Raw genomic sequence first — 18343 nt, 5'->3', positions numbered from 1 at the left:
TTTAATATTAGAAGGACTTCGTCATTTTGCCACCAAACATACAAAATCGCTTTTAGCATATAGAAGGACTTCTTAATAGTGATGTTAACCAAACAACTTTTTGCTCTCAAATTCATTCCTACAAAATCATTTTTGCAAGTCCTTTATACTGAAAGGACTATCAGGAAGCTCCTCCAAACACAACCATTGTATTGATTGTTTTAATTTTTTTTTTTTTTCGATGCTCACACTATCTCTCACGAAACGGTTTACATCCAAGAGGATTCAAACCTTAGATCTGATATGGAGTACTTCCTAAGGCACCAAGGTCAAAATCTTACCCATTTGAGCCAACCCCTTGAATTTGTATTGTTTTAATTTTTTTAATTCATAATGGATATTATATTGTTTAATTTCTTTTTATAATATAGTTATATTTCATATAGGTATTTGAAATATAGCTGTGGGAAAGGGTTAAAAATTATTTTATTAAAGATTAAAAATTATTAAAATATTAATAATTTTGAGCAACCAAAGACTACAACGCTAGCATGACTCTTAAAAATCATACTTGGCTCTTAAAAAATGCTCACCTCACCTTAAAGCACATGTGATAAAATTTGAAGAGACTACAACACTAACATGACTCTTGAAAATCATACTTGGCTCTTAAAAAAGCTCACCTCCAATTTTTGGGAGAAATTGTTGGGATGTTCTTCAACACTTGATGGAGCATTCAATTCAGATTCTCTGATTTAAAAAATGACTCCACCCATCACAAAAAATAAAATAAAAAATCTAAACAATGGTATGGATTAAACTTTTACATATTTAGGACATAAAATAATTTATCAATGTTTTTTTTGCGATTTTACAATCTTAGGAGTGTACTGTCAACTCATTAAAGAGTATTCGCACCCCTTCCAATTCATCCCATCGCGCTAAAGCAATCCATCAAATATTCTCAAATTTGCCTCTTTGTCAGCTGAGTTCGGCTGAATATAATCGTCTCTCAAATGGGTTTCTCTCACTTCCTAAATCGTTTACCCAAAAAAATTGAAAGCTCCAATCTGCAGAAAACCACCATCGCAACCTACGTTCATTACCCTTCTCTTCCTTCTAGACCCACCATTGGAATTGGTTCACTTAAACCCTTCAAAGGTCAAAATTCCCTTCCAGTTTCATCGACTCGTGCTGAGAATTCAATTGGGTTCCTATCCAATACCCTACACAATCTAAGTAATCTTCATTTCTTCAGCTTTTACAGATCAATCCGTGAGGGTTTGGTGAATACCCAAGTTGTTATTGAGGCCAATAACAAGAACCCAGATGCCGAAAGCAGCCGAATCGCCCAAGACATAGAGAAACTCTGCAAAATACTATCGAGCCATGGAAATTCTTCCGAAGATATTCACTCTGCGTTGGATCGTGCTAATGTTGCAGTATCATCCCCCACACTGGTTGTGGAGGTTCTCAAAAAGCTCAGCAACGCAGGGGCACTTGCGTTGTCGTTCTTCAGGTGGGCTGAGAAGCAGAAAGACTTCAAACACACCACTGACAGCTACAATGTTCTGATCGAAGGTCTGGGAAAAATCAAGCAGTTCAAGATGATATGGAATTTGGTGGGTGACATGAACAGCAAGGGTTTGTTGTCGAAAGAGACAATTGCTCTGATCATTCGGAGGTATGCAAGAGCGAGGAAGATTAAGGAAGCCATAGAGGCATTTGAGAGGATGGAGAAGTTTGGTATGAAGCCAGAATTGTCAGATTATAACAGATTGATTGACACTTTGAGCAAGTCTAGGCATGTTGAGAGAGCACAGCAGGTGTTTGATAAATGGAAAAACAGAAAATTTACCCCGGATATCAAGTCTTACACGATACTCCTGGAAGGCTGGGGTCAGGAGCAGAATCTGCTGAGGTTGAATGAAGTTTATCGTGAAATGAGGGATGATGGGTTCGAACAGGATGTTGTGAGTTACGGAATTATGATAAATGCTTACTGTAAGTCTAGGAAGTACAATGAAGCTATAGAAATGTTTCATGAAATGGAAGGAAAGAATATCAAACCATCTCCTCATGTATACTGTACTCTCATCAATGGACTGGGTTCTGAGAAGAGACTTAGTGAAGCTCTTCAGTTCTTTGAACTATCTAAGGCTAAAGGTTTCACTCCGGAGGCACCAACTTATAATGCACTTGTGGGGGCTTATTGTTGGTCGATGCGGATCTATGATGCTTATCAAGTGGTTGAGGAGATGAGGAAATGTGGGGTTGGACCCAATTCTCGAACTTATGATATAGTTCTTCACCACCTCATAAAAACTAGAAGAACAAAAGAAGCTTACTCAGTTTTCCAGAAAATAAGCAATGAGGCGGGTTGCGTGCCTACTGTCAGTACATATGAGATAATAGTGAGGATGTTCTGCAATGAGGACAGAGTGGATATGGCGATAAGGGTTTGGGATCAGATGAAGGCCAATGGAGTCCTTCCTGGAATGCATATGTTTTCGACATTGATTAATAGCTTGTGCCATGAGAATAAATTAGACGATGCCTGTAAATATTTTCAGGAGATGCTGGATATGGGTATTAGGCCTCCTGCGCCAATGTTTAGTAATCTTAAGCAAGCTCTTCTTGACGAGGGTAAAAATGATACTGTTTTAATCTTGAGTCAGAAGCTTGAGAAAATACGGAAAACTCAACTGATTGGTTAAGTCCAGGAGAGGTACGATGCCATTGATCACACAACTGTTTAGATCCTATAAGAGAAACTACTCAAATCATCTGTATTCTGATGAATGATAAGACAGTCGTCCACGTGCTTAGTAGTGAATTCTTCACCTCATCTGACGGCTGAAGCACGATACTCAGGCCTATAGCTAGAATTCGACTCTATCATAATTATATCCTGAACTCCAAAGCAACATACAAATGTTGGGCACTAATTATTGGCTTTTGACACCAATGCAGAATAGGATTTATTTGTTTTTTATTCTTCAAGAAGTTCAGGATCAATTTTAAGTAAAGTTGGATTGTTTGTTTAATTCTGATGGAGGGATTTAAATAGAATCGAGGGTTTAGCCATTTCTTGCTACCACAATTCTTCAAACCCAACATTCATGTATGTGATAGATGCTCTTGTTTTTTAATGTCTTGCTTGATGTGTTGAATAGACTACTTTCTTCCTTTTTCTTCCTCCCTTCAGTCACATTTCTGTACAATAAATGTGTGTGTGTGTTTTGTAATCTAAACCTCAACAAAGGCATGCATATGTTTGGAGATTAGTAGCGTGAAGCCAAAAATGGTGCCGGAGAAGTGCTAAAACATTTCAATGACTGCAAGTCTGCTTGCATTTGAAAAGACTAGAGAGGTGCATTGTACTTCCCTCACTTCTAGCATTCTGATTTTCTGTTCCTTGTATGCTGGAAGAGGGTATAATCTCTTCGCAATCCACTCAGATCTTTTATTCTCATGACGTTCATGGTTTAGGTAACTGATTTTTCTCAATAATAGTTTTGTTAGGCAGCACTGTAGATCTTTCATAGTAGTGAGTGGAAAGTTTATTCAAGTATGAGAATTGTGACAGGTAATGCGAAATTTCAATTTGATGGATGAGCTTCAAGATGTATCCTGCATTAGATTGACAGCTTGAGAAATAGGAGGAAGAAATTGTACAGGTATTCATCTACTGAAGGTCACTTTTTGGTGTAGGGGAAAAAGTTTGGGCGGCTGAACATGAGAATGCAAGTATGATGACAGCCAAATAAAGATGTGTTAGATCTCTAACCAATTCCCCGTTCCTAACATCACGCCATCGCTGGTCTATTCAAGTAAGGTTTACAGTATTTTCAGTTGTCCTATATTATTGTGTGCAGCCCAAATTGACACCCAAAGTCTCTGCCTGTGTGCGTGTGTGTGTGTGCGTAGACTGTCTGATTCTTCATTGAAGAGTTGTCTGCAAAATATTCAGTGAGATGGGTAGTAATAGCCAAGGGGAAGCTGAAGATATAATGGTGAAAGCCGCAAAAGCGCCTGATGATCTCTACAACCACAGGGACGTGTATTTTCCTGCAAACCCAGATGACAAAATGTCCAAATTGCAGACACTGATCTCCCTCACAAAAACCTCGATTCCAACCTGCAGGTACTTATTTATTCACTCCCAATGTGTATATGTGGGTATACATATACTGTTTGATTGCTGAAATAATGTGCTGAAATGACGTGAATTAAAATGTTGAAGTTTTCCCATTTTTGTTGTTTTGGTTTTTTTAATACGTAAAGAGTAACTCCCTGCTGAGACGCGTCTAGAATCGGTTGAGTGAAGGTTTCTGTTTTCTGGTACCAGCAATTTTGAATATGATTCAGGATTCTGTTTTCCTTGCTATTCTATGTGACCGAATAGAGCCCAAGTTTAAACATTTGAGTAAAGGTATGACTGTGCATAAGGCAGCTCAAGCATGGATTTATTGTCTGTGTTGACGTAGTATTCAGAAAAATTCTGGATGAACTGTTAAATTATCAAAAACATACAGTATATTTTACTTATAAACTGTCTCATATAAATGTATTGTGTAGCTTTTTAATTTAGTTGTAGATGAAATCGACCACCTGAGAGAGAGATGAGAGAAGAACCTTCGAGAGGCTTGTTATAGCAGAAACATTTAGTTTACAAGCAATCTGTTAGAAACATAATTGTGTTTTGGCATATTTCCTGTCTAAAACCATGATATCAAGTTGCAATTTGTCTTCAGTCTTTGAGCTGAAAGCTTCACAATTTGGGCATTGTCAAAGGATCCAGGTCATCAAATTGAAGCTCCATCAACTTCAAAAACGCACTATACGATCAGATAAGTAGAGTGGTGTGAGAACAACTTATTTTAAAGATTTATTTTGAAGTGTCAAAACTTGTAAGAGTTGGAAAAAATCAAAAAAAGGTTTAAAAATGTTTTTAACAGTGAATATATGTTTTTAAAACTTTGGAGCATGATTTTATTGAATCAATACCCACTGGTTATCTCAGATTCCATGAAACCTGATCCTACTTCCTCTGATCTTCTGCTTTGGATTCTCTCAAAGAATGGTTTCCCCATTAAAAATGTTTGGGAACACATCAGGCCAAAGCAACCTAGAGTCCCTTGGCCTGATTTAGGCTTGTTTTAGATAGTATTCCAAAACATTATTCATGTTATGGCTTACTCTTCAAAATAAGCCTCCAACTCAGCATGGGTTATTTCAAATGGGAATTACTCAAAATATTAGGTGTGTTTTCTGTAGAGGGAAGATAGCAGACTGAGATCACCTCGTCATCTGTTTATGAAAAAGTTGCTATTCAATTGCACAGATGTTATTTGTCTGGTTTGATTAATTGGGTTATAATGGTACTTAAAAGGCAAATCTCTCATTTCAATTATTAGTAAGTTGCTTTTTGCTGCTACCGTTTATGTGGTCTGGAGGGAGAGGAACTTGAGGTTATTTACTAATGATCCTGTTTCTCTCCAGAAAGAAATTTGTGAATTTGTTAGGCTAAAAACTCTCTCTTCAGAATATGAAACCTTCAATGCCTACTAGATAGTGTGCCAAGAATGGTCTCTTACGGATTTTGTGATACATGCCAGCTGAATTTGTTGAATGTTGTTATGACCAATCTCTGTTTCTGCTCTGTGTTTGAATTTGATTCTCGGTCTCTAATAGTTGCTCCTTTCTCTGTTTGAATGTGTTGGGGTTTGCTGAAATTCTGTATGAACGCTTGCTTTTGAATCTCTTATGGACTGAAAATTACGGTAGTTTGAGCCATAAGAGACTGCATACCAGTAATGCTAATAAGCTTCCTGCTCTCTTCCATTGTATTCTGGAGTCTTGCTCTACATTCAGGAAAAAAAGGGTCTTGCTCTGCCTGCCGGTGTTTTTTGATCCTTTTGGATTTGTCTGCTAGCGTTTTTTTGATCCTTTTGGATTGGTTGCTCACTAGGTTTAATGACATACATCATGAATAAACTTCCATGCATTCAATTGAAACTTAAATCGGCCTAACACATTCATTGTAATCAAAATGAGTCCGGTTACAATATAACTCGGCCCTAAGGCCTCACATGGAATCAAAATACTAATGAAACCTCAAAATAATACATGACCCTTTACAAGTTCATATTTACATCAAAACTAAACTATAACATCAAAAATAGACTAAGGACCTTGAGAATACGAAAGGTGACCTGGGCCGGATACGATTCAGACAGTTGAGAATGGGTCAGGCAAGAGCAACCGCCCTAAACCAAGCATTCATTAACCAGGCCTAGGACTAGGGAATCGAGCTGAAAGCCTGACTCTAGAAAGAGGAAATTGAGCCCATGACCAAGAAGGGACCAAGCGATCGGCCTAGTGTAAAGAGTTAGTTAGGAAGCTTCTAGAAGATCTGTAACAGCCTATAAATAGACTGAAAATAGAGGGAAAGGGGGTTGGAAAATATTTGAAGTGTAGGGATATTCTTTCCAAATTGAGAGGGAAAATTTCTTGCATCTTCAATGGTGCCGTCTGTGGGAACGATTAGTGAAGGAGAAGCTTGAACTCTAGAAATTGGATTCAGATTGGCGAGATCGTAGTTTGCCTTGCAAAGTGTCGGCTCTAGTTGATCTTTGAAGATAGGAATTGGATCTGAAAATTCTCGATCTGTTCACTGAGATTAGATCTGACGAGTTCATGGCAGGAATAGAATCAGCAGATTGTAGATCAGATCCAGCGGGAAGAGATTGGAATTCAGTTAGTTTGAGGCCAGATCAAGTGTGCTCGCATTAGCAATAATCAGATCCAATCAGGAATTCACAGTTGATGACTCTGCTCTGATCAGGAACGATGATCGGAGGTGAGAGCTCTGATCCGCAGGAGAATGGCCAGCAAACGAAGCTTGATGAGTTAATGAGCATGATCGAAGCCCTAAGAAGAGAGAATGTAGAATTGCGAGCTGGAATGGAGCGTCGGGAGGCTCCGGCGATACCACGGCCACTTCCAATAAGGGAGCGAGCCTTGCAGTCCGATGTTGCTCACTAAGGCGAGCAGGAAGGGAACAATCACGTGGATCTTCACTGTGAAGAGATCAGGCCAGGTGACTTACCGCTAAATACTCGTCAGACGGAGGATCGAGAAGGATCTATCCATTTGGATCCGCATCGTGAGCGGATCGGGCGAGAGGACGCCATGGAGTTTGGTCACCATAAAGCTATGTCGCCGTGGCAGAGAGAGCTCACGGAGGAAAGGTCATCTGATCTGCCCTACCGGCCTTCAATGGCTACGTATGACTACAGAGGTTCGGATGGTAGATCTGCAGATCAGAGGATTTTCTCAAGGTTTCCAAGGGAGAAGAAGCCCTCCATTCATCAGCAAGAACGGTTGCTTCACCATTTACTGACGAGACACTGAACGCTCCGAATCCGAGGAAGTTCTCCATGCCAGTGTTCATCCTGTTTGACGGAACGAGTGACCCTATCGATCACATTTACCATATCCAATTTAAAATGGCTTTGAACACAGAGAATGATCCATTGATGTGTAAATGCTTTCTTACAAGTTTGACCGGACTAGCGCTCAATTGGTTCAAGAAGTTAGCCAAAGGCTCAATAGCTAGCTTCCAGGACCTGTGTGACAAATTCATCAGCCAGTACTATGGGAACAAGCGCCCGGCCAAAGATGTCTCGAGCCTGTTTACAATGAAGCAACATGAGGGTGAACGACTCCAAGCTTTCCTCACCAGGTTCAACCTCGTCAAGAGCATGGTAATGGAATGTCATCCATCCATGGCAGTTTAGGCGTTTAAGCTGGCAATGAATTGAGGGACACCATTCCACACCAGTCTGGTGGTGAATACACCGAAGACAATGGATGAGCTGAACGAGAGAACTAATGGTTTCATGCGATTGGAAGAAGAAGAAGTGGCTAACGCAAGGAAGATGTCGATTATATCGACAAAAGAGAAGTCAAAAGCCAAGATTCGGCAAAAACAAGCTCTGCCACAGCGTCAAACCTCCTGAAAAGCAAAGAAGAGGCCCAGAGAAAAGGAGTTAGTCACTCCACGTAAAGTCACCCTCGCAAGGCTGTATCAGGAGAACAAAGATAAGTTCCGCTCCCTTTTACCAATTAAACAACCGCTCGAGCAGAGAGATCAATCTAAACATTGTGCTTTTCATAGCGATTTTGGTCATCAGACTAACGAATGCAGGAACCTAAGGAGGCAAGTCGAGATGTTGATAGCGAGGGGAGAGTTTGTAGGATATATTCAAGGACCGGCTGTGGAGCAGAACCGACTGGCAGAACAAGTGAAGAAAAGTCAAAAGCAAGGCTACCATAACGCTCAGCCTGTTCGGATAATAAATGCAATCCATGGCCGACCTGAGCCGAATGAGGAGTCAGAAGAGTTACTCCGAAAGCGCCTCCGCTAAGCGTAGATGAAGAGAAGGATAGGCAGCGTTAACGCTCTACACCAGCAGAGCACATCAGTTCACATAAAGTTCACCAGAACGGATCTGCTGCGTGTTTAAGTCCCACATGAAGATCCTCTGGTTGTAAGTTTGATAGTGGCAAAATGCTTGGTGCGCAGAGTTCTGATCGATTCAGGGAGCAGTGCGAGTGTCATGCCAAGAATAACGTTTGACCGGCTCGAGATCAAGCCAGAAAAGCTCAAGCCCACTGGAAATCAATTGCTGGGGTTCGATGCAAAAACAGTAGAGCCCATTGGAATGGTCGAACTGTCAGTACAAGTTGCTGAAAGAGTTTTGACAGAGAGCTTTGTGGTCGTTGAGATCCATCCGTCTTACAATCTCTTGATGGGAAGAGGGTGTGTAATACCCTTAGTTTTCAAAAGGATAAGATTGGAATTTAAATTTTGTTCTATGTGCAATTTTAATTTGATTTTGTGGCTAGGTGCTTATGTGTCAAATTGGTTATGTGTTTAATTATTTTATTTTTACTTGATTTAATTGTTCATAGTGTATTTGAATTTTCCGTATCTGATTAATTAGTCTATTTGATTTAATTGTGGTTAGTTACTTTATTTTTATTTTTAGCCAATTAGATGGGTTGGATTACATGGGTACGGTTAATACTCATGGTTTTATATTCATGTATTTATGGGGATATATGTATATTTGGGTTAATTTAATTATAAGGAATTATTAATAATTAAATTAGAAAATTATTATTAAATGAATATTATAATTTTAGGGTTTCGTTTAATCTCACGAGTTAGCCGACTTAGTATAATTTTATTTTTTTTCCCGTCTCCTCTCAGAATTGGAATTAGGTTTTCTTTAAACCTATATAAATACAACAATAGGTCATCTTAGGGTTGGAAAATAAACACAGACCCTATTCACGTATATAAGGGTTTATTTTATAGAGAGCTTTTAGAGTGAAAACAAAGAGAGGGATTGAGGAAAACAGAGTAACCTAGGTGAGGGTTTCGGCTGCGGATTAGGGTTCGGACTTAGGAGAAGGGAAGGCTGAGCAGTAGAAGGTGGAGTTGACAGTACTCAAATGTTGTCGGAAAGCTTAGGAAGACGGCGACATGGTTTTGAATCCAAAACTGTAAAGGCAAGTTCTATTCTGTCTCTCTCCCCTTGGCCTGTGTTATGTGCACTCTTAGATGGTCTCTAGGGTTTTAATTAAATATTAATTGAGTTTTTGCATGCCTATCATATGCCAATATAATCATCTATATATGTTTACAATATGTCTAAAATTTTCCTCGCATCTCTATTCTTCGTGGTTAGTTTTAAAGCATGAAACTGTTATGGTTTTAATTGTTGCTGTTGTACTTACTGTTGTAACCAAGTACTGGGATGGCAATGTATAAATATTAGACTGTTAAAGTTAGTCTTAAGGAAGAACAGAAGGGTAGGAAGAGGCCGGAGATGAACAGATGATGCAAAACGAAGCAGGAAGGAGCAGCTCTCAGAGAGGGGGAAGAGAGAGACCGCTCCCCCTTTGCAGAGCCGGCTCCAAGGGCTAGGGAGCCTGCTCTAGGATACTTGGAGCCTACTCCACTTTTTTTTTTTAGAGCGGGCTCTATGATGGTTTTCATGTACAGGGTTGTTTGGATGGGTTCTGGAGTAGTTTTTAGGCTCTGTTTGGAACTGTGTGGACGATTCTTGAATCTGGAACTATGTGGGAAGTAAACTAAAATGATTAACATGCAACCTAGGTATTGTTATAAGCTCTCAATGCATAAGAGATGCAATTATGCAAGTGGAATAGGAAGCAAAGGAGAAGGCTCAAAGGAAGAAAGAGAAGGCTCTAAAATGTGGAGCCTGCTCTAGGTGGTTTAGAGCCTTCTCCAGTTTTTTGGAGAAGGCTCTTTTCAACAGTGTTTTCAGATTTTTTTTTTAAAAAAACTGTATTGTTACTGTTGGAGCATGGAAACTATTTTGTTGACTCTGGGGTTTTACAGAGGGATTATAAGGTTGGTTTAGGGTGTTATTAAATCTTTAAATTGAGTAAGGTTGACCTCTAAGTGAATGGAATTAACAGTGCGCTAATTAACAACTTTGCATGCGGTTAACGGCTTGAAGGAAGTTTATTGTCTAGTTTTAATATGACAATTTAGGTGCTATATAATGATTCTAAATTAAGATTAAAAGCACAGTGAAGTCTTTTAAATTAATAAATTGGACTTGGGGCATAGTGCATGGCTCTGTACTAAAAGATAAAACTTAGTACAAGTATACAAGTATACAACTTAGTACGCTGTTACCGGATGGAAGGAATTAAATTGCTTAAATTAATGTACCGATTTATTGGACTATAATATGATTATAGAATTTATTTTAAATGCATGATAGAGTCATTGATGTATTAGATTTGATCTATGCATGCTCTGGATGGTAGTTTCTGGTTTAACTCTTGGATTTAAATTGCTGAAACTTTAAATATGTTTCTGCAATTATTTGGATATTTGGTTTTGGACTGTAAATTACTTGCTTATTATTTATATGTTGTAATTTACATGGATATGGATGATTGTATGCACCGGTATGGGATGGTGTCATACTAGGTATGGTTTAGCTCAAAACGCTAATTCCTACCTTATGGATTTTAATTGGTGAACAGTTTTACCTGTTCAATCAATTATATGGAATTTGTGGATTGTATGCACCGGTATGGGACGGTGGCATACTAGGGATAGACTGATTCAAAATACTCAGTCCTACCTATTTTGGAATAAGGGTACGGGTTGTTAAATAAAATCCTCATTATATATATGAGTCAGTGTGGTTGAATACGCCGAACGACTTACTGGATTTCTTATGGATGAATGTGAACGGATTTTATATATATTATTATGGTACCGCGATCTGAACTTGAGTCTCATAGTCGACGGTTAGGGTGCGTATATGCAGTAGGATACATAACTAGCTATGTTGGCTAAGGTATACCCTGTTAGGCTTAGGTAGTCATGCCCACTCAGGTGCGTATTGCATGTTGCCTTTTATTCAGGTTGAGACTCTCAGCATAGTTTAGTGAGAGTCCTGTAGTGTGGATATATATTTATCTATTACGGATTATATAGATATGGTTGGGACATCTAGGATGTATCTGCGTATCGGGTCTTTGTTTGGATTGTAGTTAGGGTAAAACTTGTTCGTGGGCCTGACCCACTATTATTTTCAGGTAACGGACGGTTCCAGGTTTTAAAGCTTATTCGTGCTGAGCAGAGATGACTACTCATTCTACCGGTGACGTAGGAGGTTTCTTCATGGTTTAGCAGTGGACTTCTTTTCAGTTGTTCGCTTTCCAGTGTTGGTTTTGATTAGAGGTCCACTAGATGGATTCCCGAGTTGTATTGGAATTGGAAAAGTTGGATGTATCAGATTAATACTTTATTTATAAAATTTTATTTTGAGGTTTTCAGTTTTGGATTATCATTCTAGTTTCTTTTCAGCAGTTTTATTTATTCTTGTTTATCTTATTTGTATTCTGTGTTCATTTATTACTAATTTGTTTGATATCCTCGGGTAATCGGGTATGGGCCTGGCCAACCCGCATCCGGAAATTCGGGGGTATCACAGTTGGTATCAGAGCACTCCAGGTTCTAGTGTCTTTAGGAGTGTTTTCGTTATAAGACTTCTGCGTTGCGTCTCTTAAAACTTAGAGCCATGTTAGGATTCGTTGTACTCTCGTTACGGATCGTTAGGAGGAGTTGATGTCAATTGAATTCTGTAGATACAGAGTGGTTAACACGAGAAGGAGGATGGGTTTCAAGGCGAAAGCGATACAGACCGAAAGGAGTAACGGAAAAGGTTGTCGAGTTCTTTGCCAGAAGCAGAACTTAGGATCGAAGGTTTAGTTCCAAGGTTGGCATTACTTAGAAAGTATACGCCAAGGAAGGAATAAGGTGTAGGTGTTAGGTCACCGCTTATCGGGACCAACACAACTTCAGTTGTTCTCAAAAAGGAGGTAAGCGAAGAGTAGGATTCTGAAGAGGTAGCTAAGGGAGGAGATATCAGTGTCTCCAAGAAAGGGGATATTGAAGCTTGAAGATAAAGGATCGCACGAGGGTGCTCACAGTCACCAGTAGTATAGTGAATGGTACTAGTGGAGTTGGTGTGAACCAATCTACATATAGTTAAAGTTCGTAACATCTCTCCAGGAGTTATTTGCGGAGTACTCTTTAGGAGTTTGGGAATCGGATGGAGTTCTTACTAGAACAAAGACGTGATTTTATATCACATTCCGGAGAGTATGGGGATTAGGTTGTGACATTCTAAGTTGGTTTGTAAAGCCACGATAGACGGTTTACATTCCGCATATTAGGAGGATGAGGGTTAAGCCTTTGGATATTTGTTTAAGCAAACGATTGTGCAGTTAAGCTACGGTTAATGGATAAGTTTCAAGGTTGGGTTATTACCAACGAAACTATGGAATGAACTTTTGCGAACTTGAGTTCAAAGGAGGTTTTCTTCTCTGGAATGGAATATGTCTTAAGTGGAGTTATATTTTGGTTGTTTTGTGTATTGTGTGTACTACGTGTTTCATCTTTGATTGTTATGTGTTTCAGTTTTGTTATTACGTGTTTCATTTTTGTTAATTAGTCTGGATTGGGAGTACGGATTGGTTGGGAACACAAGTATGTGATCAATCAACTATTATGTTAATGGCATGGATAATAGCGCTATGTACGCTAGGATTTGTGAAAGTATGGTCATAAGATTGGGTAGAAATACAAACTTCTAGCCAATCTAATGGATCTGGATATGTATCAATATGGTATGCTAGTTAGGATGGGATAGTTAAACTATCAAAACGAGTCAAATAATCGAAAAAGGATTAGTTTGATATGCTCAATGCTAGGTGGGGATTCGTTTTTACAACAGTATAATAATAGGGGTTATTAGTGTCTTGGGGATTCGTGAGGTTGTGGTAGGTAAAGATCACTATAATGCCACTATGGTTCAGACGGAGGATTTTGTACTGGTAAGTACTTATTAGAATGACGCCGAGAGAGGATAGTGGGCTGATAAAATCTTTAGCATTCTATTCGTAATCAAGACATGATTTTTCGAGGGTGTCATTTAGAGGAGTTACTGGTGTTGCACTCAGAGGAGGAACCAAAGTTTCTACACTGTATAAAATGTGGAATTTTTTTTTTTTGTTTTTAGGGTTATCTTTCGCAACAATTAGCTGTTGCTCCGATATTGATGCCTCTATGGAGGATGGAAAAGTTTCATATACATTTGAAACGAACCCAGGAGTCAGTTAACACTTACCTATATTAGAGAAATAGGATGTGTTAAGGACCGGAAGGAGAGATCGAACGTCTATATAAGGAAACGGTGCACAGTGTGTGTGGACAGTCATAGTGAATTGACTTTCGCTGAATGGAATTACCGGTTAATTTTGTTATCGGTATGCTTATCACTAACTGGTAATGCGTAGCTACAGTTATAGGGTTAGCTTTTGAGGATGCTCCGATGTAAGCAATAGGTGTAAACAAAAGCTAGTGGTACCAGACCAGTTGGTATTTCCTGTAGGCAAATAGGACGAAGGATGTAAGGATTGAGATTCACAACTCTTAGTTCTTTATTCATCCTAGTGGAAAACCAAACACTTTACGATATGAAGCCGAGGTTTAGGGAATCGGTAAGTAGAGGGACGTAGTGATTTTGACACCATCTCTAATATGATCGAGTTGGACCATTCATGATTACTAGATCCTTGTAGACATTTTTATGTTCAGGAGGAGATGATAGAACCTTGTCACGGATTTAGATGAGGGGTTGCTGACTTTTACAAAAGGTCAGGATTTTGGTTGGGATGTTAGTTCGGTTTTATTTTAAATCAGCTTAATTCTAGTTATTTTAGATTGGTAGGATATCAGTTCATATAAATAGCGGGGATTCCAGAATGACTTAGATGCATTAAGGTAGTGATTCACACTTTGCATTAAGTTCTGTCCGGTGGAAAGGAATAGGGAAGTGGACGTTCTCAACAACCGCTTTTCTCAATGCACTCGGACGATTATAAAGGTGCATCAGGACATCGACTGTCTGGTCACATGAACTGGATGATGTAAGACAGGTTTAATTTGTCTATCTGGATTGGTTTTTATTTAAAATTAATATGATGCGTTTGATATGCATGCTCAGACTATGGGTGATTCAGTTCTTTGTTCAGTTTCAAATCGGTATATGGTTACATTAAGGCATGGTTGATTTGCCAAGGTCTAACTAAATAGACTTAAGGTGGCATGATTTATTTGCCAAAGACATGGTTGAATTGTCGGCATGGTTGATTTGTCAAGTATAACTAAATATACTTAAGGCGGCATGGGTGATTTGCCACAAACATGGTTGAATTGTCAGCATGGTTGATTTGCAAAGGTTTAATATAATATCTGAAAAAAAGGGGCATGGTTTATTTGCCCAAGTATAAATAACTATACTTAGGGAGGCATGGATTAATTGTCAAGTTTTGACTTAATATATAGGTACTGATAGAGCTGAGTCCACACGAGTACGGAAATGAATTTTAAAAGAAATAATTCAGAGTTTCATGAATTCCGAGGACGGAATTCCATTTGTTAAAGGGAAGAATGTAATACCCCTAGTTTTCAAAAGGATAAGATTGGAATTTAAATTTTGTTCTATGGGCAATTTTAATTTGATTTTATGGCAAGGTGCTTATGTGTCAAATTGGTTATGTGTTTAATTGTTTTATTTTTACTTAATTTAATTGTTCATAGTGTATTTGAATTTTCCGTATCTGATTAATTAGTCTATTTGATTTAATTGTGGTTAGTTGCTTTATTTTTATTTTTAGCCAATTGGATGGGTTGGATTACATGGGTACGGTTAATACTCATGATTTTATATTCATGTATTTATGGGGATATATGTATGTTTGGGTTAATTTAATTATAAGGAATTATTAATAATTAAATTAGAAAATTAATAATTAAATGAATATTATTATTTTAGGGTTTCGTTTAATCTCACGAGTTAGCCGACTTAGTATAATTTTATTTTTTTTCCCGTCTCCTCTCAGAATTAGAATTAGGTTTTCTTTAAGCCTATATAAATACAACAATAGGTCGTCTTAGGGTTGGAAAATAAACACAGACCCTATTCACGTATATAAGGGTTTAATTTATAGAGAGCTTTTAGAGTGAAAACAGAGAGAGGGATTGAGGAAAACAGAGTAACCTAGGTGAGGGTTTTGGCTACGGATTAGGGTTCGGACTTAGGAGAAGGGAAGGCTGAGCAGTAGAAGGTGGAGTTGACAGTACTCGGACGTTGTCGGAAAGTTAGGAAGACGGCGACATGGTTTTGAATCCAAAACTGTAAAGGCAAGTTCTATTTTATCTCTCTCCCCTTGGCCTGTGTTATGTGCACTCTTAGATGGTCTCTATGGTTTTAATTAAATATTAATTAAGTTTTTTTCATGCCTATCAAATGCCAATATAATCATCTATATATGTTTACAATATGTCTGAAATTTTCCTCGCATCTCTGTTCTTCATGGTTAGTTTTAAAGCATGAAATTGTTATGGTTTTAATTGTTGTTGTTGTACTTACTGTTGTAAACCAAGTACTGGGATGGCAATGTATAAATATTAGACTGTTAAAGTTAATCTTAAGGAAGAACAGAAGGGTAGGAAGAGGCCGGAGATGAACAGATGATGCAAAACGAAGCAAGAAGGAGCAGCTCTCAAAGAGGGAAAGAGAGAGACGGCTCCCCCTTTGCAGAGCCGGCTCCAAGGGCTAGGGAGCCGGCTCTAGGATACTTAGAGCCTGCTCCACTTTTTTTTTTTTTAGAGTAGGCTCTATGATAGTTTTCATGTACAGGGTTGTTTGGATGGGTTCTGGAGTAGTTTTTAGGCTCTGTTTGGAACTGTGTGGACGATTCTTGAATCTGGAACTGTGTGGGAAGTAATTTAAAATGATTAACATGCAACCTAGGTATTTTTATAAGCTCTCAGTGTATAAGAGATGTAATTATGCAAGTGGAATAGGAAGCAAAGGAGAAGGCTCAAAGGAAGAAAAAGAAGGCTCTAAAATGTGGAGCCTGCTCTAGGTGGTTTAGAGCCTTCTCCAGTTTTTTGGAGAAGGCTCTTTTCAATAGTGTTTTCAGATTTTTTTTTTTTTACGAACTGTATTGTTACTGTTGGAGCATGGAAACTGTTTTGTTGACTCTGGGGTTTTACAGAGGGATTATAAGGTTGGTTTAGGGTGTTATTAAATCTTTAAATTGAGTAAGGTTGACCTCTAAGTGAATGGAATTAACAATGCGCTAATTAACAACTTTGCATGCGGTTAACGGCTTAAAGGAAGTTTATTGTCTAGTTTTAATTTGACAATTTAGGGTGCTATATAATGATTTTAAATTAAGATTAAAAGCACAGTGAAGTCTTTTAAATTAATAAATTGGACTTGGGGCATAGTGCATGGCTCTGTGCTAAAAGATAAAACAAAATACAAGTATACAACTTAGTACGCTGTTACCGGATGGAAGGAATTAAATTGCTTAAATTAATGTACCAATTTATTGGAGTATAATATGATTATAGAATTTATTTTAAATGTATGATAGAGTCATTGATGTATTAGATTTGATCTATGCATGCTCTGGATGGTAGTTTCTGGTTTAACTCTTGGATTTAAATTGCTAAAACTTTAAATATGTTTCTGCAATTATTTGGATATTTGGTTTTGGACTGTAAATTACTTGCTTATTATTTATATGTTGTAATTTACATGAATATGAAGGATTGTATGTACCGGTATGGGACGGTAACATACTAGGTATGGTTTAGCTCAAAACGCTAATTCCTACCTTTTGGATTTTAATTGGTGAACAGTTTTACCTGTTCAATCAATTATATGGAATTTGTGGATTGTATGCACCGATATGGGACGGTGGCATACTAGGAATAGACTAATTCAAAATACTTAGTCCTACCTATTTTGGAATAAGGGTACGGGTTGTTAAATAAAATCCTCATTATATATATGAGTCAGTGTGGTTGAATACGCCAAACGACTTACTGGATTTCTTATGGATGAATGTGAACGGATTTTATATATATTATTATGGTACCGCGATCTGAGCTTGAGTCTCATAGTCGACGGTTAGGGTGCGTATATGCAGTAGGATGCGTAACTAGCTATGTTGGTTGAGGTATACCCTGTTAAGCTTAGGTAGTCATCCCACTCAGGTGCATATTGCATGTTGCCTTCTATTCAGGTTGAGATTCTCAGCATAGTTTAGTGAGAGTCCTGTAGTGTGGATTTATATTTATCTATTACGAACTATATAGATATGGTTGGGGCATCTAAGATATATCTGCGTATCAGGTTTCTGTTTGGATTGTAGTTAGGATAGAACTTGTTCGTGGGCCTGACCCACTATTATTTTCAGGTAACGGACGGTTCCAGGTCTTAGAGCTTGTTCGTGCTGAGCAGAGACGACTACTCATTCTACCGATGACGTAGGAGGTTTCTTCATGGTTTAGCAGTTGATTTCTTTTCAGTTGTTCGCTTTCCAGTGTTGGTTTTGATTAGGGGTCCACTAGATGGATTCCCGAGTTGTATTGGAATTGAAAAAGTTGGATGTATCAGATTAATACTTTATTTATAAAATTTTATTTTGAGGTTTTCAGTTTTGGATTATCATTTTAGTTTCTTTTCAGCAGTTTTATTTATTCTTGTTTATCTTATTTGTATTCTGTGTTCATTTATTACTAATTTGTTTGATATCCTCGGGTAATCGGGCGTGGGCCTGGCCAACCCGCATCCGGAAATTCGGGGGTATCACAGGGTGGATCCATAGGGTCCAAGGTGTCCAGTCAACATTACACCAGGTGATGAGGTGTTTG

General features: G+C 38.3%; 1 protein-coding gene across 1 annotated transcript; it reads left to right on the top strand.

The window, feature by feature from the left end:
• Positions 1 to 846: 846 nt before the first annotated feature.
• On the top strand, positions 847 to 3173 carry LOC132295371 (pentatricopeptide repeat-containing protein At1g71060, mitochondrial). The gene has a single exon (XM_059793603.1). The coding sequence runs from the start codon at positions 996 to 998 to the stop codon at positions 2694 to 2696; it is 1701 nt and encodes a 566-aa protein (XP_059649586.1). The 5' UTR covers positions 847 to 995; the 3' UTR covers positions 2697 to 3173.
• Positions 3174 to 18343: the final 15170 nt, after the last annotated feature.

Source organism: Cornus florida, unplaced genomic scaffold (genome assembly GCF_030987335.1).
Source record: "Cornus florida cultivar Cherokee Brave unplaced genomic scaffold, ASM3098733v1 CherokeeBrave_3.0.0_Hap2_Chr02, whole genome shotgun sequence".
Lineage (NCBI taxonomy): Eukaryota > Viridiplantae > Streptophyta > Magnoliopsida > Cornales > Cornaceae > Cornus > Cornus florida.
Note: the sequence above shows the minus strand (reverse complement) of the source record. Positions and strands in the feature narration are given on the sequence as shown.